The following is a 27,313-nucleotide window of genomic DNA, read 5'->3' as shown; positions in this document are numbered from 1 at the left end:
TTACATGAAATAATATACAAATATATATTTAAGAATGATAAAATCATCTAAACCTGTCAACTGAGCAATAAACTAGTTGTACAATAGGGGGCAGTAGTGCTCAGCGCAAACTGGAGAGCAGCAGATGGAGAAGCTCGGTGATCGACTATTTGAGTCTGAGCGGTTTCGTGGTCGAAGTCCAACAGACGAGTCGAAAAACAAGGATGTAAAGTGAACGATGTTTTACACACAAGCATGACAGCCTCGTACACTTCATTTGTTTTTTTTGACAACACTGTGACCTTGTGTCAGTGTCAGACATGCAGCACTCTGTCGACTGCCTTGTAGAGTTTTTAGAGTCCTACAGGGGAAGGGATAAAGTCGTGAGTATTGTGTCTCGTTCCATGCTTCACCTGCACTCAAAATAACAACACAGTATTGTTTTGGGGGAGCCACTCGGCTCTCTCCCTTCTCCCGTGGAATTTTCAAATAACAGTCACTTGCCTCAGCGGCTCCTTATCAAGCCAGTTCTCGCCTGCTCTCGTCGCAGCCTCATCGTGATCAGTATGTTTGTGGTGGTGCGTGCGTGTGTGTGTGCGTGTGTCCTCGTGGCCTGTAAGCAGCAGCATAGAAATATACAGCTAACTGTCAATCCGCACCTGTGTAAATTAACTCGCGCACTCGTCATATACTGTATGAAAAACTCATCTGAATTGTAAGTAAACAGTACTGTAACTCGAATTATCTAGCTGTGGAACTGCACTTTTGAATTGCGTGATCATCAGTGTGAGGAGGATAAACACAAATACACTATCGTGCTATCGTAATATTAATTAATAATAATACACAATTCTATAGTGCTATATAATATAGAATTGAATTTCCTTTCTGTATTAATATTGACCAGGTACTTTGTTTTAAATTGAGAAAGTACCAAGTGTTTATTATAATTACAGTTGAGGAGCTTAAGGCCTTTATTTTTACAAATCCATCTATCCATTTTCTGTACTGCGTCTCCTCGCTCGGGTCGCGGGCGTGCTGGAGCCTATCCCAGCTATCTTCGGGCGAGAGGCGGGGTACACCTTGAACTGGTCGCCAGCCAATCGCAGGGCACATAGAAACAAACAACAATTCACACTCACATTCACACCGATGGGCAATTTAGAGTCTTCAATCAACCTACCATGTATGTTTTTGGGATGTGGGAGGAAATCGGAGTACCCGGAGAAAACCCACGCACGCACGCACGAATCATATTTTAAAATATATTTAATAAGAATGGATTTTTAGAATTTCCCACAAATAACTCTATGCACGGTGGGTGACTGGTTAGCACATCTGTCTTACAGTTCCGAAGACCCGGGTTCAACTCCAGCCTCGCCTGTGTGGAGTTTGCATGTTTTCCCCATGCTTGTGTGGGTTTTCTCCAGGTACTCCGGTTTCCTCCCACATCCCAAAAACATGCATGGTAGATTGATTGAAAACTCTAAATTGGCCGTAGGTGAGAATGTTTATTTTTTTTTTTTAAATGTTCCCTGCAATTGGCTGGCAACCGGTTCGGGGTGTACCCTGCCTCTCACTCGAAGATAACTAGGATAGGCTCCAGCATGCCCGCGACAATAGTGAGGATAAGCGGTACGAAAAATTAATGAATGAATGAACCACTCTATATACGTGTTACATCAAATAAAAATAAGGTAAACGCCTGCTATATCGCGGTTCAGTATCGCAGTCCTGGTATTTCGCGTTTTATTTTATTAAGTGTTACTATAGTTCTTACTCAATTAAACAAATATATATATGTGTCCAATATTTTTGCGTTATCCATTGCTCTTGCTCTCTTTCAATATATTATGTCTTTAAATGTGTTTGTATTGTCTTAAAAGTGTTAAGGACCTTTTGAAAAAGTACAGTACTGTAACTGTTATAAAAACAGTGTGTCTAAAAAGTATGTTTCCATTTCACGGATTCTCACTTATTGTGGTTAAGTGGGTCCTGGAACATAACACCTGCAATGAAGGAGGGTTTACCGTAATAAGATATAAAGATATACAGTAGTGTGATTATTTTACATTAGGTATTATAATTATATTGTTATACTAGTGTATTGTGATGTACCTGCCAAGAAACTGGATGGATGAAATCAGAATAATTATATCAAGATTTAAAATACCACCACTATGTCTACCACACACATTGTTTCTGATGCCATTTGAATAATAAAAAAAAAGTGGAAAATTCCACTCTATTATTTTTCTTCCTGAGGCCAAAAAAAGGCGTTTATTTGCGGTGAGGCATGGCTGATGCACCTGGTGATCAATTAAGCTCTTATTTGAGGAAATACTGTGTACAAACCAATATATTTGGTCAGTGTTATATTGTCCAATCAAAAGAATGAATAACATGTAACTATGACTTCAACAAAATATATAAGTCAAATATCGTGTGAAGAACATGAAATACATGTCACTGAAGTCTTTTGTTTGTGACTCTGTTTGCAGATCAGGGCGCTCCGCTATGGCTCGCAGCTGGTCGGAGGCATTCTTTCACGCAAGGCAGATGCAGATGCTTCGTCCCCCAACCTTGGAAAAAGTCTGCTTCTATTTTCTGCTCAGCTAAGCCACTGCAGGACGGTGCTGAGGCTGCTTGATGATCTGTCCATGCTGGCTTATTCCCACAGTTATGGATTTGGAGCCAAGGTGTCCTTTTCTTCTTCTTATGGTGGCACAGGTTGCAAATGTAGTGAAACAATTCAAATAGTTAAATCTGTTTAATTGGGCAGCATGGTGTAATTATGATAAGCACGGTTGCCCCGCAGTTCAAAGGTTCTGGGTTCAAATCTCGGCTCTGGCCTTTCTGTGTGGAGTTTGCATGTTCTCCCCATACTCTGGATTCTTCCCACATTCCCAAAACATGCATGTTTGGTTCATTGAAGTCACTTTAAATTACAGGTGTCAAACTTGCAACCCGCTAAATCTGTACAAAAATTGCAATTGTCTTCACGTTTAATAACATTGAGCTTTTACCAAAATTTTTGTTACCAAACTCTTTTTTTAAAATAAGCAGAACAATCGTTGAACAACTTATTTTCATTGACTTATGCTATCAAAAGTAGTTATTTGTCATTGCTGTGTGTGTATTAAAGGTCCCACATTTTGGCTATTTAGACCTCTCTTTAGTTCTCCCGGAAAAAAGGACAAAGAGCGTACTATTACATGGACCTTAATCTAGATATCAAATACATAAATGTACTGTAAATAAATGAATGAATTGTTTGCCATACACCTCTCATCCAATGTCAGGTGGGATAGGCTCCAGCCTACACGTATGACATGTACTGTATTGTAAACTGATATGTTGGACAAACCAAACCAAAGCTCACCTTCAACCCTAATGAGGAAAATGGATGGATGTTTGCTTAAATGTCAAGTTGCTTTCACGTGATGCCATCACCAACTCATGTTATATGTCGTCTGAAGGAGAAAGATGGAATCGTTCGCTGCATATCAGTGCTTGCGAATGTGGCTGACCAGCTCTACTACCCGTGTGAACACGTGGCCTGGGCCGCTGATGCTCACCTCGTTCGAGTGAAGTCTGACAGATGGTGGCTGTTCGGCACGGTGCTGTGGGGAACCTCGCTGCTGCTGGGGATCCTTAGGTGAGGTCGTCTCTCTGCTATTCTCAGGTCCTCTGTCCAATTGCCTTTCGTCTTGACGTCACGTAATCTTCCGGATGGCAAAAACCTTACCGAATAGCTTGAATTATGATTTTTGCCTTGTGCTCTATCACCATAGATTGAATGTGTGACTTGTTAGCTGCAAAAAAAAGATGTTACCAACAGGAAAGTTGATTCAAAAATAGATGTGGAGGGAATCCAGGCATAATTAACCTGATAAAAGGGCAAAAAGAGTCCTAAAATGCCTACAAGGGCTCCATCATTAATGAAATGGTGATTTATTTATTTTTCAATGGAAGTGAATGCCAAGGGCATGTTTAAAAAACAAAACAAAAAAACAAACAAAAAAAAAAGAAAGCAGGCTAGCCATTATAATTTGCTAAATTACTCAAAGACAGCCCAAACAAACATTTTCTACAAACGGTACCTGTGACAAAATGTCTTCCACAAACCCAATGATGGGATACTCAGTCTGTCCCTTTAAGAAAAAAAGAATACATCTTTGCAAAGAGAGAGAGCGAGTCAAGACCGCTTACAGGTGCCCGCGTCTCTGCCGTCTGTGAAGAACACGGAATAACAATGCCTTATTAAACCAAAGAAAAAAATGGGAGGGGAATGAGGAAAGTGGGAAGAAAGACCTATTCACAGAGTTATCTTGTCCTTGAGACAAAAAGGGGTTGGTACAGTCACCGAGACAGTATGACAGAAAGGACTAAGACTAGGAAACAATTTAGCTACTAGACCACACAAGAACAGAAGCACAAAGGACTATTGAAGTCATAAAATCATCACACACAAAACAATGGGATATAATATATGGCATAATACAATAAAAGAGTATATAGACTATATTTTGTCATTTTGCCATAACACTTTTCTCCCACCTGGAAGTATCTTGATGCCTATTGTCTACAGACATTATTGACATGACGGAATCAGAATCATCTATATTTGCCAAGTATGTCAAAAACACAAGGAATTTGTCTCCGGTAGTTGAAGCCCCTTTAGTATGACAACAGACATCAATTTGACATAAAATACTTTTGTGAACACAGTACGGAGAGTCACTAAGCAATGAAAGGTTACCAGTAATGTGGTAATGCAGATACAAGTTTTTTGACAATTGTGCAAATGTCCTCTAGCAGTGGAGAGCAGTTTGAAATAACCAATAAAGCGATAATCTGGTACATTGACCATTGTGCAAATGGCACCGAGAATTTAGGCAGTTTCAAGTGACTAGTCGTGTGATAATCTGGAACAGCGTCAATAGTGCAAATGGTGCAGATACTTCTCAAGCACATGAGTGGCCAGTATTGATCAACAACAGATGTGCAAATAGTGCAGAGTGACGAGACTACTACAGTGAGAGCACGAATAATGTACAGCATAAGTGGCAAGACAGAGATGTGACAACAATCTCAAAATAAGATTGGCAGCATGAAATTAGCAACCAACCAACCAAGGTTTATGATGATTTGGGAATTGTTCATGCTGATGAGGTGGATTTCTGGGTCTGAGAAAGCGTGCATCTCGAGTGGACGCAAAGAATACGCCGAGACACAGGCGGTTGGGCTAAATCAGGTTTATTGACAAGCCTTTGTGTTTTAACAGCTATTTTCATGGTCAGATTTGCTATCAGCCAACCCCGGAAATTTCCGTCACAAGCTTATAAATCTCGCATCTGTGGGCGTACTCGTAGGTTACCGCCCTTAAGCCTGATTGGTTCACTAAGATTTGAATTGTACAAGTACTTCCTCTTGGTGTGACATTTTGTCCATCAGGTGGTCCTCTTGTCATTGACTCAACCGAAACCCAAAGTAATGAATGAGACAGGATTTGACGCACCAAATGGCGGTCGTAACCTTTGATTTTACACCAGAAGACATATTGTCCTGTAAACTGCAGGGGGGGGGATTTACGGATAAGGATTTGGTCTCAATAATTCAATTTCCCTCTTTGAAGCTGTAAATTGAAAGAGAGATCTTTGAAGCAGGCAACACTTCTTCAGGTATCCTGCTATACTGTAAAAATGTCTCTCTTCAAGTCCGTATTAAAAATACACTACACTAACATTCAGAATTCAATTGTGATGCAACTTGTGTGTTTTTTTTTCAGGTCACTCCGTGTTATGATGCTTCTCAAGAGGAAGCTTAGTAAATGTGACGAAGATGGAAGCAGGTGGTGTAGCTACAGCTTTCTTTCATAACTCCCCTGGCCAGAGTAATGAAGGACAGCATCTGAGATATATTTTGTCTGAAATAATCTTTTCCACCTCCCACAGCCGCTGTCAGATCCATAGGCAGATGCAAGCAGAGCTGCTTTCGATCCTCGGATGTATGACAGACCTCAGTAATGCCATCCACTGGATGCCACATGGTTTCCTGTGGGCAGGACAATTCCCTGCATGGCTAGTGGGCCTGATGGGTACTATCTCCTCTCTCGTTGGTTTGATCGAGATGAAAGCGGGAGACTATGATGAAAAAGGCCGTACTGAGTAATGGACGCTTTGAGCAACACTGCACAAAATATAGCAATTTTCTTAGATGTGATCTATTAATTTTCCATCCACCCATTCATCCATTTCCTTCCGCTTATCCGGGGCCAGGTCGCAGGGGCGTTAGCTTACGCAAGGAAGCCCAGACCTCCCTTTCATCAGCCACTATGTCCAGCTCTTCCGGGCGATCCCAAGGTGTTCCTAGGCCAGTCGGGAGACATAGTCTCTCCAGTGTGTCCTGGGTCGTCCCCAGGGCCTCACAGTTCTGAGGACCGAGGTTCAATCCCCGGCCCCGCCTGTGCTGAATTTGCATGTTCTCCCCGTGCCTGCGTAGGTTTTCTCTGGGCACTCCGGTTTCCTCCCACATCCCCAAAACATGCATGCTAGGTTGATTGAAGACTCTAAATTGCCCGCAGGTGTGAATGGTTGTTTGTTTATATGTGCCCTGGCAACCAGTTAAGGGTGTACCCCACCTTCTCCTCGATGATAGCTGGGATAGGCTCCAGCGCTCCCACGACCCTAGTGCGGATATGTGGCTCAGGTATTGGATGGATGGATGGATGGATAAAGCAATTCATTAAGAACCCATTCACCCAAGTTTTTTTTTCCCCAAGTTAGGGGGCCTACATTTCCTTTTATTTTGTAATTATAATATTCAATAACTGCCCAGAAAACTATCCAACTTTCATGGTTATTGATTTATAAACATAGTTACGCTCCATATAGATGCTACTTATGGAATAATAAAGACATTTTATCCAGAAACATCCTTATTTTACCCTCACTGGTTTTCTAATAACATTCTTTTGGTTGGTCAATTATTTAACTCAAATGGCTCATTTTTGACATACCAACAATTTATTTTTACATATGGAACTATTTCTCTGAGTGAATTTAATATTGTTATACATGTTATATCTAGCGGCACGGTGGACAACTGGTTAGAGCGTCAGCCTCACAGTTCTGAGGACCCGGGTTCAATCCCTGGTCCCGCCTGTGTGGAGTTTGCATGTTCTCCCCGTGCCTGCGTGGGTTTTCTCCGGGCACTCCGGTTTCCTCCCACATCCCAAAAACATGCATTACTTGGAGACTCTAGATTGCCCGTAGGTGTGTCTGTGAGTGTGAATGGTTGTCTGTTTGTATGTGCCCTGCGATTGGCTGGCAACCAGTTCAGGGTGTACCCTGCCTCCTGCCCAATGACAGCTGGGATAGGCTCCAGCACGCCCGCGACTCTAGTGAGGAGAAGCGGCTCAGAAAATGGATGGATGGATGGATGGATTTTTATTATTAGGATTTCATTTTCATAATTTAACTTTGTTTTCCGATTTAAAGTGACCCAGCTGGCGCCCCTACCCCCTTATTGACCAGCTGCCACCGGAAATGACGACATGAGAATATAAGAACTTTGAGAAAACAAGAAAAGGAAAAAAAAAAAAGCATTGGATTTTTTTTTTTTTAATGGTCAACGTGACTACATATAAAAATCTGAAAACCCAAGCATCTCTTTTAAACTATTAATGTAGATGAGCAGTGTGTAAGCCATTGCAGCTCAACAGATGGTAGAAATGTACTTATTGGCAAGGCAAGGAAAAGTTCTTTATATAGCATATTTCATACACAACTCAATGTCTTTACATGATTAAGAGCATTTTTAAAAAACGAGATACAGGAAAATAAGACAGCTCATTAAAATTTCTAAAAGAACTTAAAGTGCAAGAAAGACGTTTTTAAAAGATGACAATTCTCTAAAATGCTCAATCGTACGCATGAGGGGAAAAAGGAATAATTTTTGACCTGGAATTAAAAACATTTACACTTGGGGCTGACGTCAGTCGTGTTGGCAACCCCCCCCTCTCTCTCTCTCTCTCTCTCTCTCTCTCTCTCTCTCTCTCCTCCCTCTTTCCTCTCTCTCGTGTCTCGCCATTTCCGGCTCATGTCAGTATGCATCAGACGGGGCAGCGTTGTGTTTGAATCCTGTCGCGGTAAGCTTTTTTTTTTTTTTTTTAATTATTATTATTATTATTTTTTAACTGTCTCTATTGAATGACTCGCACTTTGAAATTTGTCGTTCTGTCTGTCGATGCCAATCCGCACGTGTATGTTGGGCTGAGTGCAAGTACGTTTTAAAGGTGGGATGTACTCCATTCTTACGGACAAGATTAGCCTACTTTGTTTTTTGTTTAGTTTTGAAAATGCTTCATTTATGTTGAGACATTACTTCGTTGAAGCAATTGTGTAATATCTCAACCGGCAAAGTGCAATATTGCAGCTGGGTGGCCGACGCGTGATTATGAATCCCACATTCCAAAATGCAGTTTCTGCAGGCGTACTAGCCGGGGATTAGACCGCCAAAGTCCCGCGCCTTCGGCTGCCACGCACGCTGGAGTTCTTGATAGGACACGCCCCGCTGCAATGTGATTGGCTCCTGTATCGCGGGAAAGGCAGACTACACGGATGTAACCAGATGACCTTCCAAATGTGTCTTACATTTGTACTTAAAAATAATAATAATAATAATTAAATTGCTGTTGCTTTGTTCCTTGTTACTGCAACGAAAGTAAAAACGGCTACCGGAAATGGGAAAAATAAATTCAGAGGAAACTCCACCCTGTGGTGTCCTATCCAATACCAGCCGTAGCGACACCCCCGACTTGGAGGGGAACTGCAGCACACTTTCAAAACAGCGCGCGTGGGCCAGCCGCAGTGACGTCAGCGCGTTCGCCGTCCACGCGTGTATAAAGAAGCCTTTACAGTTCTGGGGACTGGGGTTCAAATCCGGCCTCACCTGTTGTGGAGTTTGCAAGATCTCGTTGTACCTGGGTGGGTTTTCTCCGGGTACTCCGGTTTCCTCCCACATCCCAAAAACATACGTGGTAGGTTGATTGGTGACTCTATATTGCCCGTAGGTGTGAATGTGAGAGCAAATGGTTGTTTGTTTCTATGTACCCTGCGATTGGCTGGTGACCGGTTCAGAGCGTACCCCGCCTCCTGTCCCAAGATAGCTGGGATGGGCTCCAGCACGCCCGCGACCCTAGTGAGGAGAAGCAGTAAAGGAATTGAATGGATGGAAGTATGCCACATTTTGCTGCAGTCGTTGTGAATTTGTTTTTGCTGTTTTGCCTACCATATAATCCGTTTTTTTGTTTGTTTGTTTTTTGTAATACAGACCACCTATATACCACTATCCAATAATATACCAAAACTAAATAAAATAACTATACAAAAGCTTTTTAAAATGTACAGCATGCCACTATGCACAACCATGAACATAAAAGGCGTTTTACTGACCTCTCGCGGTACGTTTTATAACTCCACATATAACCTTTGTATAACCATATTTGCTATTCCTCACCTTCAACCTCACCTCTCCTGATACAGCTGTGCTTTCCTAGATTTTCTCCCAGTAAAGTAATCTATGTATGACAACTCGCTGCAAACCACATGCACACCACATTTATGCTTATTATTGAAAGACCAAAATTGTGCGTTTGCAGAGTAAGTAGTAATAACTAGTTTAAATGTAATTATGTTTTAGGTGAATATTTTTCCCGATCGTGAGGTTTCTCCTGTGGAGGCCACAGGCTATGGGGTGAAATATGTACCAGCAGGAACTGAATTTGGGTCGCTTAAATTTGAATTTGAATTGTTCAACTTGAATAATTGCATTTAGAAAATGAATTTGAAAAACGTAATTTGAATTCATATTGTTTAATTTGTAACATTGCATTTAAAAACTGAATCTGAATAGTATAATTCAGGGGGCGAACCATCGGGTGCAAGGTTGCCATCGGGCAAGATTTGAAAGAATAGAATAATAGGTTTGAAATATTAAGGGAAAGAGTACTTTTAACTCCTTTAATGTGTGATTTGCAAAATATATACGTCAGTGTAAATTGGAGTTTCCCTCATTTAAATGTTTAAATAAAAAGAGTTATTTATTTTAAGTGAAGTCAACAAAGACTGTCTTCATTTTAGTTTTCATAAAAACTTAAAATTACTGTTAAAAATGCACTTCCAATAAAGTATTGACATTTTTATGTTGAGGCGGTGTTGTCACCAGTTGCTGAATGTAACTAAAAAAGTAACTTTTAATGTAACTTAGTTACTTTTAAAATCAAGTAATCAGTAACGTAAAAAAGTTACTTGGAAAATCAACGCAAGTAACTTCAGTGACTTTGTTATTGGTCCCATGTTTGGCTATTTCAACCTCCATAGAGTGACTCTCGAACCTGAATATTTGAAAATCTGTGGGCGTACTCTCAAAGACCAACCGTCGTTGGTTCACTGGGTGGGTTTGAATGGCAGGGCTCCTCCTCTTACCTATAGTTTGTTCCACTTCTGTCCACAAGGTGGCTCTCTCGTCTATAAATTAACCGCATCCCTGCGAGTCCACATTTCGTGCCCAAAAGTCAAGGTGTTGGGCCTCCTCCACTATACCAAATGGTAGTCCCACTTTCTGGTTCAGCTCCTGACTTAACCAGAGGACGTATTGTCCTGTAAACAGCGGGGGAGACCTGCTGGATAAACAAACGGTCTCAAGAATGCAATTGCCCTCTTTGAATTAGTTCAAAGACAAGATACTTTTTTACAGGCACTATGCTGTACTAAATCAGATGCTATTAAAAATACACCACACTTTCCATAGGGATTCTTTCTTACAATGTGAAAATGACTTGGCTGCTGTTGTGTATTTTTTTTAATGGAAATTAGTTGCTTTTTGAAAAAAAGTTGCTCGAGTGGCCGGAAAAGTCACTGAATGTCTCTCCAAATTGGCAACACTAACTGTAGTACAAGAATTCGGCTTGCAATCAACTATATACGCATGTATATTAGATACATATTACTTGGAAATGGAAATGATCCTAGCTATGGTCCATTTTGTATTCCTTGTGTCCTGCAGATGACTCTAAGCTCCCTGTAAGTAAAACAGGTTCTCCCTCATCAGCAGCAGGTGTAGACCTCCAGCGTGGAGCAGTCGGCGCGAGAGCCCTCCCACGCCTTAAAGAGGAAGAACGCTGGTGCAATCAGGAGGGGAATTAACATCAAATAATTGAGGACGGAATGGAGGTCACAAAGTGGGACAGTGAACCTCAGTATTCGCAGCTTCATCGTGATCAAAGTGAGGAGAATGCAGATAGAGTCCCTAACCTGCAGCTTCAGATCAGAAGCTGATGGGTGTCATACTGACAGCATACAGTGTAAAATGCCATTTTGTAGTATAGATGTGAACCTATAACCTGCAAATTATCTGCTTTCTTTTTGTTATTTGTGCTCTGCAGACATCCATCAGATGCTGGCTCGCAAAAATGAGTTTCTTCCTGAACAGCAGCCATGGACCTTCAGTGTAAAGCAGGAGGTGCCAGACCCCCAACACATTCACATTAAAGAAAAGAACGACCTCCGTTCCTTTCAAAGGGAAGAGCAGCTTCAAGCACCGGAGGAAGCTGATATTGCAAAGTGCTCCTCAACTCGTGTGAAGCGGGAATGTGGACCTCCACAATCACAGTTTCATCACATTGAAAAGGAAAAGAAAAGAAAGGTGGAACCTGTAACCAGTATCTTAAAAACTGAAACTGATGGAAACCACAGGGAGTGGATTAGAGTTAGACAGCCACTCGGGTCCACTTCGGCAAGTTGATGAAGACGCAGACTCAGACTCTTCTGAGAGTGATGTCGACGACAAACCTTTGAAGAGCAAAAGAGACACTAAGGGTGACCCTTACAACACACAGTACAAAATTTTCTGTCGCGTTTGCTTTCAAAGATTCAGATTATGGAAACATTTGAGAAAACATATGGGAACGCATGTGAAAACACACAAAACACAAAAAGGGGAAAAAACATTTGCCTGCTCATTTTGTGGTAAAAATTCCTCAAATAGGAAAGCACTCTCACTGCACGTGAGAATACACGCTGTGGAAAAGGAATTTTCCTGTTCAGATTGTGGCAGAGGTTTCACTCGTAATCAGCAATTGACCAACCACATGAAGGTCCACACTGGAGAAAAACCTTTTCCCTGCTCAGTTTGTGGAAAAAGATTTTCATCCAAGGGCAACTTTGGAATACACATGAGAACACACACTGGAGAAAAACCGTTTTCATGTTCTGTTTGCAGTAAAAGATTTTCATCTCAGACTGGTGTACAAATACATAGGCAAACACACACTAGAGAAAAACACTTTTTTTGCTCAGTTTGTGCGGAAAGTTTCACTCGAATAGGCAATTTACAGAGACATATGAGAACACACACTGGAGAAAGACCCTTTGTCTGCTCAGTTTGTGGTTCAAAATTTGTTCAAAAAGAACATTTGGTGGCACATGTAAGCAGAATACACGCTGGTGGGAAATCGCTCAGCTGTGGCGTGTGTTACAAAAGATTCTCTCGTCAGCAAGAAGCTGACAAGCACGAATGTACTGGTGAGAACAGCAGCAGTAAATGAAGCTTTAAATGAACTACATCAACCGACAAACTGACGTTCCAACGACCTCAGTTTGAATAGTCGAATGAAGTGAGAACAACAAGGATGGTGGAATCCCTTTTTTGTATACACATTTTAAAAGCACAGTATATATTGTATTATTCTTTGGAACGAAATGTGCATGCCTTTGAAGACTACGTGATCCTGAATAAAATACTCCTACAAAAATAGTATCATGCTTTACATGAGATGCTGAAACAAAATAATAAGAAGTACATAAAGTAGTAAAGATTTTAAGGATGAGTAAAAAAGAACATTACACATGATTGGAGCAGAATATGAGCGTCACACAAGGACTATGGAGAGTAGTAGTATAATCAAAATGGTTCTAAAGCAATGGGATATCCACAATAAATCTTAAAAGATAATACTATTTTCGATACTGAAAAGGAAAGAATTCCCGAGTCGAGAGATAAATATGATGTAGATAAGGGATTGGCAACTGGTGGCGCGCAATGTTCTTATTGAACATGTACATTGGTATTGAAGGACAAAATCTCCTGCTGCCTTCTGTTTAGTTATTTCTTCTCTTTTATTTTTTAACAACCATTCTTGTGTTGAATTGTGTTTCTCCTGTGTTTTAAGTTGTGGGAGTGTTTTTTTTTTTTTTTTAATCTATTTCAACTTGATTTTACTCATGTTAAATGTAATCCATGTCGGTCCTGTGTTTAGTTACGCATGCACAAAGATCATAATTTGTGATCATACCTGTGAATATTGTCCTTTCTGACCACGCCCCGTGTCGATTGTGCGTGTGACCGTGTCCCGTGAGCTTTGCCAGGGCAGCTGCAAAGGATTCACGGCTTCATATATTTCCCAGGTCATGTCCATGGTCACAACCCCACAACCTGCAAAGAATGGGGTTGTCACGTGGCTTGGGCACACAACAGCAAGTATCTGAGATGTTAGGGGTTCAGGCCCAGAGGTCACACATCATTTGCAAAGAATGGGTTACTCAGGGGCGGCACGGTGGACGACTGGTTAGTTCTGAGGACCAGGGTTCAATCCCCGGCGCCGCCTGTGTGGAGTTTGCATGTTCTCCCCGTGCCTGCGTGGGTTTTCTCCGGGCACTCCGGTTTCCTCCCACATCCCAAAAACATGCATGAATTGGAGACTCTAAATTGCCCCTTTGTGCATGTGAGTGCGAATGGTTGTTTGTTTGTATGACCAGTTCAGGGTGTACCCCGCCTCTCGCCCGAAGATAGCTGGGATAGGCTCCAGCACGCCCGTGACCCGAGTGAGGATAAGCGGTACAGAAAATGGATGCATGGATGAGTATAATTCACAATAACGGGTAATAATAATAATAAGGCATGACGGATGACTGGTTAGCACATCTGCCTCGCAGTTCTGAGGACCTGGGTTCAAATCTGGCCTTGCCTGTGTGGAGTTTGCATGTTCACCCCGTGCGTCGTGGTTTTTTTACGGGTACTTCGGTTTCCTCCCACATCCCAAAAACATGCACATAAGTTAATTGAAGACTCTAAATTGCCCATAGTTGTGAATGTGAGTGCAAATTTTTTGTTTTTTTTATATGTGCCCTACAACTGGCAACTAGTTCAGGGTGTACCCCGCCTCTCGCCTGAAGATAGCTGGGATAGGCTCCAGCACGCCCGCGACCCTAGTGAGGATAAGTAGTACGGAAAATGAATGAATGAATGTTCTTGTTTTACTTGTTTTACCTTTAAAAAAATGTTTTGCATTTATGAAATTAATGAACTTCTACAGAGAACACAAAATTTGATTTCTGCACTCTTGTCAAAAGAATTGAAGCCCACTTGATTGACCCCAACACTCAATGTCTATTTGAGCCCCCCCTATTAATGAAATGAAAACTAAAATAAATTATCCAACAGGGGTTCGGGTCTTCAAAGAGGACTGTTTTGCATTGTACAAGATAAGGGTACCATTTGTTCGCCTGGTCAGTCCGTTCGACGCCAGCAGGCGGGTGTGGGTATTTCATGGACACATAGTGCCACCTTGTGGCCATCAGAACACTCCAAATATGGCCATTCCGGTTAATTCCACGCCCAGATAATTAAACCTTTATAAACTGGCATTCAGGAGTTTCGGGGGATTTTGTCTTTGTCCTGGCTTTGTAAGCAGCGGCTACGACACTAAGGCTTGTTCAATAAATCTAATTGGCCCAAAAGCCCCGGTGTGTCGAAGTCTTCATTCATTCCTGCCCAACGAAAGCCGGTGTTCTCCATGGGGCACCATCGGCTCAGAACCACAGGCGAAAAAAATCCACCTCAGTGGCAAGACAGGGAGTTCAACAGAGTTCACGCAGTTTATTTTCCAAAACAGAAGGAGACTGGTCCTAATATTTACTTATGTGCTTAGCTAATCCATCAAATAAATAACTTTCACCTTTTCAACTGAACTAATACAACGAATCACATGTTCACTATGTCCTACATATTTATTGGGATGGGCACAAAATCAATACGTTTTAGATCGATATGTTCTTGTTCGACTGAGCATGACTGAGTTACGCTGATGACGTTACCTACTGAGCTAGTGATGCATTCAGGTAATACAGGATTTAAGAATAACAAATACTACCCTGTCTTGACTACGATAAAAATCGTATTTATCACTGCTATTATTGCCGGATATAAATATATTAATTAATATATCCTAACAAACTAGTTAATTTAAAAATTTGAAAAATGTCAAACTAACTCATTTGGCTTGCAAAACTTCCTCGTGGGTGGGTTTTTAAACAACGCCTGAATGCACTCCAATTACAGACAGCTTCAGCGAGTAAACATTGAAGTCTCGTATCTTCGGGATCGGAACATTAGAGAAACCATTTGACTATACAGCTGAATCGCGTCCTTCCAATTGTTTGAAAATACCACATTTCATGGTTTAGCTGTTGTTAGTATGACGAATACAATCTCCTTCTGGGTAAGAACCCAACACACGCCAATTTATATGTCGCGGCACCAACAGTTATCTCCCTCTGAACACAAAGAAAGTCCGAGAGTCGAATTATCAGGTGAGTTGTCCTTTCCCTTTCCCGTCGTTGAATTACGACCAAATATTTGTTAGCTTGTGTTGATCGTTGTGGCCCCACTTTTCAAAGTTCCCCGCAGCGTCGTCAGTGCTAACGTGTGTTAGCTCGCGGTTCAGTTTAAGTGCTTGTCGTCTTTATTGAATTCGCGAATTGTTATATTTCATTTGTTCGGGAGTCGCGTTCACTCTTTTAACCACATTCCAATTCAAGAAAAGAATTGTGGAATTAAACAGCTCGAAAGTTTCAGTCTAACCGCGTTGATATTAAGCATTTAAACACACGCCACCTAAACCTAGTGTTACCGTTCCATAGTTTAATGAATAGACACAAAGTCTGTCTATCGATAACTGTGCGAGTCTTCCTCGTACATGTTGTCAGTGTACTTTGTGCTGTTTATCTCGATGGCCAAGGGCCATGTGTTTTACAAAGAGCTCCAGACGAGCAATAAAAGCATGGAGCAGATTCATCATCTGCACTGCTGCTCCGCGTTCCAGTGTAATCAGACACTTAGCTAATGTCCAAGTTTGTGAATGACAGCGTGGCATATTTGGACTTCCAACAGGCTCCGTGTAAAATGGACGCTGACCACGGCACTCTGGATGTGTCACCCCCTGCACCCTCAGACATGCAGAGCTTGACCTCTATTGATGGAGCGTCAGATGTTGTGGCGCTCGATTCACGGATGGTGGCGTTGGATCCGTACAACATGATAGAGCCTCCTCCATTAGACTGGAATTCCAACTCCTCCACTGAAGCAGGCTCAACAGAAGAACTGAATGACGCCAGCTTCCTCTCTCCTCCTGGCTCAGGTGAGCTAGACGTGAACGGCACCGTGGCTTCGCCTGACGTGCACCAGCAGGAGCGTGAGGCAAAAAACACAGAGTTGAAAAAGGAGAGGGAAATGGAGGAAGATGAAGATAACCATGAGCCGACAACATATGATAATGATGCAGATGTGGAGGATGAGGAAGCTAACCAAATCAAAGGCGATGAAGACCACACCCGTATCCAAACCTTGCTCTGCCAACTTCAAATGATGGGGAAAGAAGCTCATCCTCATCCCGGAACACCACCCTGCTCAGATGAGCATCCACACTCGGGGCTCTGTGATCTTGAGGCATGTTCTTCATTATCAACCTTATCGGACGACAGCACTGAAACCACTGGGTTGTTGTTTTCTGAAAGCCACCAGAGAGATGTGTTGGGACTTCTGCAGTGCACAGACATCAGCGCTACACCCCATCCCAGTTGCCCCCGCCTCACAGGGGAAATGGATTCTGTAGTGTCCGTTTCCTACACCCGGGAAGATGCCCAGAGTTTCTGGGGGCTGTATGGAAATGGTCAGCAGCATCAATACAGGGAAGACTCTGTCAAATTGCTGCCAGACAGTGGCGGTCCTGAGCCGGTGTGGGTGAAACTGGAGGAAGAGGCTCCAGGGGAGGAAGCTGCTGCAGACAGCGAGCAGGTTGGTTAAATTACAGCTGTCATAATAAGTTTATTTTGCACATTAAATAATAATAGAACATTTAATGGTGTATGTTTGTAAGCTTCATTTATGCAAACGCCACATTCTTCATCCAGTTTTGCAGTAGTTGTTAAGAGGATATAGAATGATTTCTTTTTTTTCTTCCATGTGGAGTACTTAAAGTGACAGTAGTGTAATGTGTGTTGTTGTCCATCGGAGGTTGTGTAGATGATTATTTTTTTCATGAAATCATATTGTGATGTATTGATTGGTGAAACCTTAGAAATAGTTGTTAGTCTAATGTAAGTTAGAGTCACAAATTAATGCCATCTCTCTTGTACTTGTTTGTTACTAACTTTGTTTGTGTAATAATAATGATCAGAATTGGCTTTGAGTGGGCCAAAGCATAATTTACCGTACCATTAATTTAATTTATTTAATCCCTTCTTAATTCATTAGAAAACTCAAGTATTGATTGTTGTTATTACAGAATGCTGATGATCATCCTTCATACAAAGATGGTAAGTCTTTCTGTATATTTCTCATAATAGAGAGGCTATCCAAGGTACATATTTTTAGCTTTACCTTCCAGTGTTAAATAAGGAAAAAGGAAAAATTCTAAGAGGTTGTATATTGCCTATTTGTAGGCTCTTAATATATGTACGTTGTCTGCAGTGCTATTTACATAATGAACAAAATGTGGGAATCTGATAATTGAACAGTTATTTTCCCAGGTCATGTCACAATTGCAGTACTGTATGTGTTGCCTTGTGATGTGCAAATGAAGCGATCCATCGCTATTGAACTACTTTATCAACTGGATCAAAAATGGGTTTACTTGTCCGAACCTTTGTTTCAGGGATTTTACATGCTATGTGTTTTTGTGCGTTACCTTCTAGTACCTGGTCCATGTGACCCCGAAGACCTCTTAGATGGAGTCATATTTGGTGCCAAGTACCTGGGCTCCACGCAGCTAAAATCTGAGAAGAACCCATCTACTAATGCCCGTATGGCACAGGCTCAGGAGGCGGTGGACCGTATTAAGGTAAACTTCACTGTGTGCTCATGCTGTAAATGTAAAAATTTTGCATATGACATCAGCTGTACATTACATCTGAGGGTCTTCTGATTGATCCTTTATAATTTGTGTCAGGCTCCGGAAGGGGAAACCCAGCCAATGACTGAGGTGGATCTGTTTGTTTCCACTCAGAGGATCAAAGTTCTCGCTGCTGTTACACAGGTGTGATTTTTTTTTTTTTTTTTTTTTTTTTTTTTTTTTTTTTCTGGATGAAATCTCACCCAAATGTTTTTCTTTCTTTCTTTTTCTGGGGGGAGCTAATATGCCAACAAAACAGTTAACCTATTTTAAGACTTTAATTAATTTAATTTAAATAATTACCCTTAATGTTTTGTAGCTAAACAGATCGACAAGCTATTATTCATGTAGTCACGTTCTGTCAGACTCGTTCCATCTCCAAATCTAAAACCACTACTTTTCAGGAAATCAATAGCGGTTTACGAAACACCGCATCGTTAAAGTTGGTATTATACTGTATATTGCTGTCATATCCTGCTGCACACCAACATCAACACAATGCCTCCCCAAAATTATGTTCAATCGCTATTTTAATTTGCTAAAGAAAATACTGAAATATGCTGTCATTGATTAAAATGACACAGACACGGGACCACTAGCAGCGCTTTTATCAAAGTCTATGTTAGCGCTAAGCCCCCGACAACAGAAAAGGCATTGTGGTTACTGGTACCTCATCTTCCTAAACTCTCTTTCAAAGGTCAAAGAGCGGTAAGTGATACGATACAAAAAACAATGAGCTGATTAGACTGTCTGTTAGGCTCGTTATTTTATAAAAAACAGACATCAGTTTCCGACTCGTTGCAACTTTTAATCTTGAGCAGACATAATGCGTAGTAAGGAAGAAGTGGAGTCACGACTGTTGAAGTGTTCAATTGAGTTGAGATTTGCTCTCAAGCTATTTTCAAAACTGTTAAAAAAAAAAAAAAAAAAAAAAAAAAGGTGTAAAAATAACAGACGACATGGGCACTGACCGGTAGTATCGATTTGTGAAAAAATATGACCTAGGAAGACATTCCGTCGGACAAAGAGTATGTAAGAGAAACGTAATCTATTACTTATTGTAAATGATAAACTTTCAGCCAGTTTCAAGGGAAACCAGACTTTTCTATCCGGTTTTCAACAAAATGTACTTTTCATGTATCCTGTCTCCACCCAGGAGGCCATGATGGATCACTCTTTGCAGATGATTTCTTACATCGCAGACATTGGTGATATTGTGGTCCTGATGGCACGCAGGAAGCGTAAAGGCCATGAAACTGCCTCGTCCTCATCCTCCCCCCCCTCCTCCTCCAAGCCTCAGAAGTACTTAATGATCTGCCACGTCTTCTCTTCTGTGGATGTAAGTTTGTTCTCAACATGGAAATATTTAGACCTTCTACTGTGTTCACGTTACCCTTTGTATGTCAGTTACATTGCTTGTTCCAAGGTAGTTTATCCAGTTAAAACCAAAATTACACAACCTTAGGCCCGCCAGACAAAGATAGATATTTTTGATACGTCAGTCATTTGAGGTACTGTATTTGCAGTCTCGTATCAGAAAGGAAAGCGGTGGTATCGATTAGCAGATGCACAGAAGCACATAGCGGCAAAGTCTCCACGCAGCAAAAGCCAAAATCTATTAGTGGGAGCCAAAATTCATTTGTGGTGGTCCATCATAAATAAATGTATATGTGGAAAACACTGAGGTAAATGAAATCCAACTGAACGGTTGTGCAGTGTGTGGGGTTGGCAACTAGTTTTCATGAGTGGCTGACCATGGGTCACTGGTTTTGCAGCAAGTGAAAATTAAAATCCTTTGTGAATGACGGGCGTTGCAACATCGCGGATGTAACAGCCAACCAAAACTGCACAAGCTTCCATCCATTTTCTACCGCTTATCCGAGGTCGGGTCGCGGGGGCAGTAGCTTTAGCAGGGATGCCCAGACTTCCCTCGCTCGCTTCGATGTGTGGGTGTGAGTACACAAGTAATTTTTTCGCGATGGTTCACGTCGCTCAGTGTGTAACAGGCCTTACATAATCTAGTCATTAAAGTTTTGTCTTTTCACAGCACCTATTATACAGTTCTGTGAAAAAGTATTTGCCCCCCCTCCTTAAATTCTTATATTTTTGCATAGTTTCCCCACCTAAATGTTTAAGATCCTCAAACAAATGTAAATATCAGACAGATATAACCCAAGTGAACTTAAAATGCTGTTTTAAAAATGGTGATTTCATTTATTAAAAAAAAAATATGCAGTTACCTGGCCCTGTGTGAAGAAGTAATGACCCCATTTTTTAAATCATGAATTAATTGTGGCTAATCACAATTTTTGGTTAATTTTCACTGATCACACCTAAGTCACTGATGGTGTAGTGGTACACTCGCCTGACTTTGGTGCGGGCAGCGTGGGATCAGTTCCCACTCAGTGACGGTGTGAATGTGAGTGCGAATGGTTGTCCGTGTCTATATGTACCCTGCGACTGACTGGCGACCAGTTCAGGGTGTAGTCCGCCTTTCGCCCGAAGTCAGCTGGGATAGGCTCCAGCGCCCCGCGACCCTAACCAGGGTAAGCGGTGTTGACAATGGATGGATGATCACACCCAAGCCTGATTACCTCCAGACCTGTACGAGCAAGAAATCACCTAAACAGAATCTGTCCCAACAAAATCAAGTCGGACAAAAGATTTTAAAAAGCTGCAACATAATCAGCACAAGCCAAAGAATTCCAGAACAGTAAAGAAATAAAGTACTTGACATCTATCAGTCTGGAAAGGGTTACAAAAACCATTTGTAAAGTTTTAGGATTCCAGCGAACCATAAGGGGAGCCTTTATCCTCACATGGAGACAACATGTAAAAGTGCTGAACCTTCCCATGAGTGGCCGGCCTACAAAGATTACCTCAATAGAATAACAATGACACATGGAACTCAGGAAAACTTCTAAAGAACTGCAGAATCTCCCTTGCTTCAGTTAAGGTCAATGTTCATGACACAACAATAAGGAAAGGGACTGGGCAAAAATGGTATCCATGGTGTAGAGTTCCAAGGCGAAAACCACTGTTGACCAAAGAGAACATAAAGGCTCGCCTTACTTTTGTAAAAAAAAAAAAAAAAAAAAAAAAAAAAAACCTGAATGATTTGCAAGACTTTCGGGAGAATATTATATAGACTACCGAGAACAGACTGGGAAAAACTGGCATCCATGGCAAGGTGAAAGCCACTGCTGACCAAAAAGAACATAAAGGCTTGTGTTACTTTAAAAAAAAAAAAACATCTGAATGATTCCCAAGACTTTTCGGAGAATATTATATTGACTGACGAGATGAAACTTGAGCCTTTTTGGAAGGTGTGTGTCTCGTTACATCTGACGTAAATGTAGCACAGCATTTCAGAAAAAGAACATCATACCAACAGTCAAACATGGTGGTGGTAGTGTGATGGTCTTGGGCTGCTTTGCTCCTTCAGGACCTGGACAACTTGTTGTGATTAGTGGAACCATGAATTCTGCTCTTTGTCAAAAAATCCTGAAGGAGAATGTTTAGCCATCAGTTTGTGACATCAAGCTGAAGCGCACTTGGGTTCTGCAGCAGGATAATGATACAAAACACAACAGCAACATCATGGGGTGGCCGAGTCAGTCAGATTGAAATGCGGTGGCATGACCTTATAAAGGCCCATCATGTTTGAAACCCCTCAATTGCTGCTCAATTCAAACAATTCGGCAAGGAAGAGTGGGCCAAAATATCTCTAGAGAGATGTGAAGGATTCATTGTCAGTTGTTGCTGCTGAGGATGGTCCAAGCAGTTATTAGGTTTTCACACAGGGCAGGGTAACTTTGAATTGTGTTTTTATTCCTTTTCCTTGGATCCCATTTTCTCTCTTTTATTGTATTCGGCCTCAGTTGCCTGGTTTCTTTCGTCTGTAGAGGCACACTCTTGAATTTCAAAAGGGTCTGGCGGTTGTCCCAGTTTTAGTCCTCCCCAGAGTTGGCAAGACTGAAAGAAGGTGGAAGAGTGTCTTTTAGAAATCAATAAGTTGGGATACTGTGAATAAGATGAGCCCCCCCCCAAAAAATATATATTACAAACCCAATTCCAATGAAGTTGGGACGTTGTGTTAAACATAAATAAAAAAAGGAATACAATGATTTGCAAATCATGTTCAAACTGACAAACTTTATTGTTTTTAGCAAATAATCATGAACTTAGAAGTTTATGGCAGCAACACATTCCAAAAAAAGCTGGGACAGGTGCCAAAAAAGACTGAGAAAGTTAAGGAATGCTCATCAAACACCTGTTTGGAACATCCCACAGGTGAACAGGCTAATTGGGAACAGGTGGGTGTCTGTTTTTTTGACTTTTCCCCCACTTTCATCTGCAGAGAGTTTAAATAAAAATGTGTTAAGAAAAACACTTTTTTATTATTTCAAGCTTACTGAGGATAAGTGGTACAGAAAATGGATGGATGGACGAAATGCCATTAATCCCTTCCAGCTCCCCCAAAAAACATGCCACATTTTTTGTAACATATTTTAAATAGCACTGTATAGTACTGTACTGTAAAAAGAAATGTGCAGTTATAAAATAACAAAATAAAATTCAAAGAAATGTTTTTTCCTCAGTTCCTTAATTTATTTCACTTAATAACAGTTGTTGTTTTTGCCTTTCCCCCCCATGTTTTCCTCACTTTCATCTGCAGGGAGTTTAAATAAACCAATCAGAGACAGAAGGCGTGATTACGAGATGTCATTCATCTGCTGTATACTCGCGGGCACACCCCCACAGTCTCGTACAAAATAAAATTTCAAATTGATAACATTTAGGGCTCTATTTTTTGTGAACTGCGCAACTAAGCAAAAATCAGGATGTGATTTTGTGGTTGCGCCTGTTTGCCAATATGGCAAGTGGGGCGGACGAGCACATATACAAACGATCTGGGTGGGCGTGTGGGGGGCGGTCTCCAGGTGCCCACTTCACAGCTCAGATCTGTGATCTCCTCCCTAACCAAATTTACATTATCCACCCACGGAGGTCTGCTTGCAGTTCCTTAATCGTACTTTGCGTGCTTCGACCTCCCGGACTCGAGCAAATCAGTTTCATCTTCCGCTATGTCAAAGACTATCAGTGTGCCACTCGTGTGGTGCATTCAAAGGGAATGAGATGAGCTGCTTTGGTTGGAGATGATTAAAGTTGGCTGTGAACACACCACCCTAGCACATGCTGTCCTACAAAATGTTGGGTACCTAAATGCACAGTAATAACACATGTTCTCGCTTAATATTTACAGTGGACTTCCTGGTTATGTCTCTCATTATCATGGACACCCCAGTACAGGCAAGACTTTTCTTACGCTTTGTGCTCCGCGGTTCAGGCATCACACCAATGAACAATTTCCTCAGATTTTATTTTGTAGTAATTTTTTAAGGGGGGAAATGTATCGGAGTAAAAGTATGCATTTCAATTATTAAATATAGTGCAATACAATTGAAATTTGCCAAAAATATAAATAACATCGTTAAGTACAGATCCATGAAAATTGTACTTATATACAGTAATAACGTATTTGTACTTAGTTACGTTACAAGACTGTCAGCGGATGTTGTGACGCTTCCTGCCGCCAGCTAGTGGGGGAGTTCCTGGAGCTCGTACCTAAGTAAAAATTTTGCTCGCAACACAAAGCAAAAAAAAGTCAGCCGAGCGCTGGCTCCTAACACAAAAAACGCATACATCGGGGGCGCTCGTAAATCAAATAACTAGAGGTAGTGCTTTTTATCAAGTGTCAATTTTGATTACGTCCCGACCCAGTATAACACCTCCGCTTGGGATCCATCTCGAATCGATCAAATTGGAATTCATGTGATCTTTGCTGTTCAAATTTTATTAAGTCCAAATGGACACAATGTGGATATGAGCAAAATCGGATTTGAGGATGGCAGGTTGAAAAAGGCCTATGTGTCTCCATGCAGGCTCAGATCATAGCTCAGGCTATTGGCCAGGCATTCGGAGTGGCCTACCAGCAGTTCCTTCAAGCCAGTGGAATCAAGGCCAGCGATCTGCGGCCTGGCGAGTACAGCGACTACCTGGAAAGTCAGGAGCTCTACAATGGAGACCTGGCCCACTTCTCTGACTCCCAGAACATCAGAGAGGTATGTAGGCCTACCAGTATTTGTGACAACTTGGCCAAACTGTTGTTTAGACCCACCTTTCTTAGGTCCTCAAAGGTTTATTTGTGTGTGTAGAATCCTGAAAGTACGCTAACGGTGGAATAAAATGTGGTCAGGATGTCATTTTGGTTGAATCCGTTCCAAAACAAGTCGCCGGCTGGCTGGCCGATCATCAATGGGCTGCGCTTGATGCTGCCTTGGGCAGCTGCCCATGGCATATATCAGAAACCGCAACTGAGTCAAAGTATTTCATTACTCTAATAATGAAAAGACCATCTTTCTGTGGCTCAGGTTGCAATCACCAAGGCTCCAGGGGAAATTTTGGGTTTGGCAGTGGTGGAATCAGGCTGGGGTTCTATCGTTCCCACAGTGATGGTGGCCAACCTCCTTCATGGAGGTCCTGCTGAGCGCTGTGGCGAGCTCAGTATCGGTGATCGCATCATGTCCGTCAATGGCACCAGCATGGTGGGCCTGCCCATCACCACCTGCCAAAATATAATCCAGGTAAGAGACTAAGGAAGAGCACTAAAAACCCTACACCCAAAAAATAAAAATGATATCCTGCCATAAATTAAAATAATTTTATTGAAATTGTACAAAAAAGTGCACAGTAAATAAAAATACTATACCTTCAAGGTGCTTTTCAGACAATTTAGTGTGATTAAACGACAATCATTCTAGGTCAAGAATCCCCTTAATTAATATAAGATATTTTATGGATTATGATGCTTTACAGACTTGATTATAACATTGACCGTTGCACTGAGCACTCGGCCATTCAAATTGTGTGTTTATTTTAGGACTTGAAAAGCCAGAAGTATGTTAAGCTCAGCATTGTCCACTGCCCTCCTGTCACCATGGCCATTATCAGGAGACCAGATCCCAAGTATCAGCTAGGCTTCAGTGTGGAGGACGGCATTGTAAGTCATGTTCATGTTTTATTGTATTGTCTCTGCATATTTGGGATCAACATGGGGCTCATCTACAAAAATCTAAACTAGATACTGATTATATATATATATATATATATATATATATATATATATATATATAAAGAAATGAATGAATGAATGAATGAAATTAGTACCACACAGTAAATTGGCCAGCATGAACAAATAGCGGAGGCTCCAGCACGGTTTTAGCTCTCCACAGCAACACAGATACAGGCGGTTCTTTTATTGTTTCAACGTCTTTATCTTTTGCACATCTTGCTCACACATTGACAACGACATTTATAAAGTAACAAACACTACGAATGAGACGCACAGCGTCGACATAAAATTAAATCGGAAAAACAAAAATACCTCGTTGGCTGCTTGCCAAGAAAAGAGTTTAAAAAAAGTTCAGTAATCCACAGAAAGTTATTTTAAGGCTTATTTATCGTCCCTTTGGCTTCAAACGTCAGCATAACTTGGAGCATGAGTGACAGGTAGACATACGTAGTTACAAAATGATGTCGATGTCGCGCTCTCAAACTTTGCTGTAGTAGTAACACAGTTAAAATTTGTTCCGGACATGAACACATTACAAGATTGTCAACCATAATAAACTTATGACATTCCCTATTTGTTACATTTAATTCACACATTAACTATCTTGACATAAAAATATGTAATTATTTACAATATGATCAATTATAACCTAAGTTATGAATAAATGTGAAAATATTTGCAGAGCAACACTTGCAACCGTTATCGCCATGTACTTATTTGTGCCTATTTACCTTTAAAATAAAATGCATAATCTTTTCACTCAGATCTGCAGTCTAATGCGAGGTGGTATAGCAGAAAGAGGAGGCATCCGAGTTGGACACCGCATCATTGAAATCAATGGACAGAGCGTTGTCGCCACACCACACGATAAGATCATTCAGATCCTTACTAATGCAGTAGGAGAGGTAAGGGATCAAGCACTCACAATTAAATATATTCTTTGGGTTGCAAAGACAAGTTGTTTTTTTTCTCCCCATTTTCCCCACAGATTCACTTGAAGACAATGCCGTCCTCAACATATCGGCTCCTAACTGGACAAGAGCAGCCAGTGTTTCTTTGACAAATAGATTTGATCAGTGTTATAAGATCAACAAACATTTGCCAAACTATCAAATTTGCAACTACAGCATTTCCACCTCAAACAAAACTGAGCACAATAGTTATTTTTAGAAAGCAAGTTTGAGTATTGTAAAAACACTGAGATGGTTTTATATTGCTTAGTTTATGATGATCAGATATGCAACAAGGCCATAAGTAGCTGAGATGCAGTAATGTATACTGCAGGTGCAATGTTTGACACTTCATGGATTTACATAATGATGAACATTTATAAGCATATTGTCTCTAATGTGTTTAGTGTTTCCTGTGTGCCTGACATGAAAATGCGCAGAAAAAAATAAGACCTATATTTCTAAATTAAATAACTGTTTTAAATGTTCATTAAACAGACATGTAGCATATCGGCATGTAGTTATCTTTTGTATGCTCAAAAGTGTGACCTATTGTAAAGGACATGTATGAGGGCAACAGAACAGTGGTGAGGTGTGACAGATGAGTTTAAGGTGGAGGTGGGACTGCATCAGGAATCAGCCCTGAGCCCCTTCCTGTTTGCCGTGGTGATGCTGACAGATGACGTTAGAATGGAATCCCCATGGACCATGATGTTCGCAGATGACATTGTGATCTGCAGGGAGCAGGTGGAGGAACAGTTAGAAAGGTGGAGGTATGCACTGGAAAGGAAAGGAATGAAGATTAGCCGAGGAGAGACAGAATATATGTGCATGAATGAGAGGGGTGGAGGGGGAAGAGTGAGGCCTACAGGGAGAAGAGATAGCGAGGGTGGAGGACTTTAAATACTTGGAGTCAACAGTCCAGAGCAATGGTGAGTGTGGTAAGGAAGTGAAGAAACTGGTCCAAGCAGGTTGAAATGGGTGGAGGAAGGTGTCAGCTGTGTTATTTGACAGAAG

General features: G+C 41.3%; 2 protein-coding genes across 3 annotated transcripts; both read left to right on the top strand.

Moving 5' to 3' along the window:
- The first annotated feature begins 168 nt into the window (after positions 1–168).
- pex11g (peroxisomal biogenesis factor 11 gamma) lies at positions 169–13,067 on the top strand. Of its 2 annotated transcripts, XR_009769046.1 has the most exons (7): positions 169–362; positions 2,481–2,678; positions 3,459–3,637; positions 5,771–5,833; positions 5,937–6,079; positions 11,095–11,268; positions 11,429–13,067. XR_009769046.1 is itself a non-coding variant. In XM_061683779.1 (5 exons), exons 1-5 carry the CDS (start codon positions 300–302, stop codon positions 6,151–6,153), a joined length of 720 nt encoding a protein of 239 aa, XP_061539763.1. In that variant the 5' UTR covers positions 169–299; the 3' UTR covers positions 6,154–7,076. The 2 variants fall into 2 exon arrangements, 1 of the variants encoding a protein (XP_061539763.1); XM_061683779.1 differs by lacking the exons at positions 11,095–11,268; positions 11,429–13,067 and having other exon boundaries at positions 5,937–7,076.
- Positions 13,068–15,173: 2,106 nt separating this feature from the next.
- On the top strand, positions 15,174–26,806 carry si:ch73-40i7.5 (amyloid-beta A4 precursor protein-binding family A member 3). The gene is made up of 11 exons (XM_061683778.1): positions 15,174–15,632; positions 16,213–17,115; positions 17,606–17,636; positions 18,015–18,160; positions 18,269–18,355; positions 19,368–19,550; positions 24,157–24,336; positions 24,646–24,858; positions 25,155–25,274; positions 26,111–26,251; positions 26,335–26,806. Exons 2-11 carry the CDS (start codon positions 16,225–16,227, stop codon positions 26,404–26,406), a joined length of 2,064 nt encoding a protein of 687 aa, XP_061539762.1. The 5' UTR covers positions 15,174–15,632; positions 16,213–16,224; the 3' UTR covers positions 26,407–26,806.
- Positions 26,807–27,313: the final 507 nt, after the last annotated feature.

The sequence above is a fragment of the Phycodurus eques genome, chromosome 8, assembly GCF_024500275.1.
Source record: "Phycodurus eques isolate BA_2022a chromosome 8, UOR_Pequ_1.1, whole genome shotgun sequence".
Classification (NCBI taxonomy): domain Eukaryota; kingdom Metazoa; phylum Chordata; class Actinopteri; order Syngnathiformes; family Syngnathidae; genus Phycodurus; species Phycodurus eques.
The sequence above is the reverse complement of the archived record's forward strand: the minus strand, read 5'-3'. Positions and strand labels throughout refer to the sequence as shown.

What these genes read in the sequence shown, in the direction of transcription:
- pex11g (XM_061683779.1), top strand. Translation starts at nt 300, where the DNA reads ATGCAGCACTCTGTCGACTGCCTTGTAGAGTTTTTAGAGTCCTACAGG. An exon ending in GTTATGGATTTGGAGCCAAG is followed by an intron (nt 2,679 to 3,458) that starts GTGTCCTTTTCT and finishes TGTCGTCTGAAG; the next exon opens with GAGAAAGATGGAATCGTTCG. An exon ending in TGTGACGAAGATGGAAGCAG is followed by an intron (nt 5,834 to 5,936) that starts GTGGTGTAGCTA and finishes CACCTCCCACAG; the next exon opens with CCGCTGTCAGATCCATAGGC.
- si:ch73-40i7.5 (XM_061683778.1), top strand. Translation starts at nt 16,225, where the DNA reads ATGGACGCTGACCACGGCACTCTGGATGTGTCACCCCCTGCACCCTCA. An exon ending in TCATCCTTCATACAAAGATG is followed by an intron (nt 17,637 to 18,014) that starts GTAAGTCTTTCT and finishes GTTACCTTCTAG; the next exon opens with TACCTGGTCCATGTGACCCC. An exon ending in AGGCGGTGGACCGTATTAAG is followed by an intron (nt 18,161 to 18,268) that starts GTAAACTTCACT and finishes AATTTGTGTCAG; the next exon opens with GCTCCGGAAGGGGAAACCCA.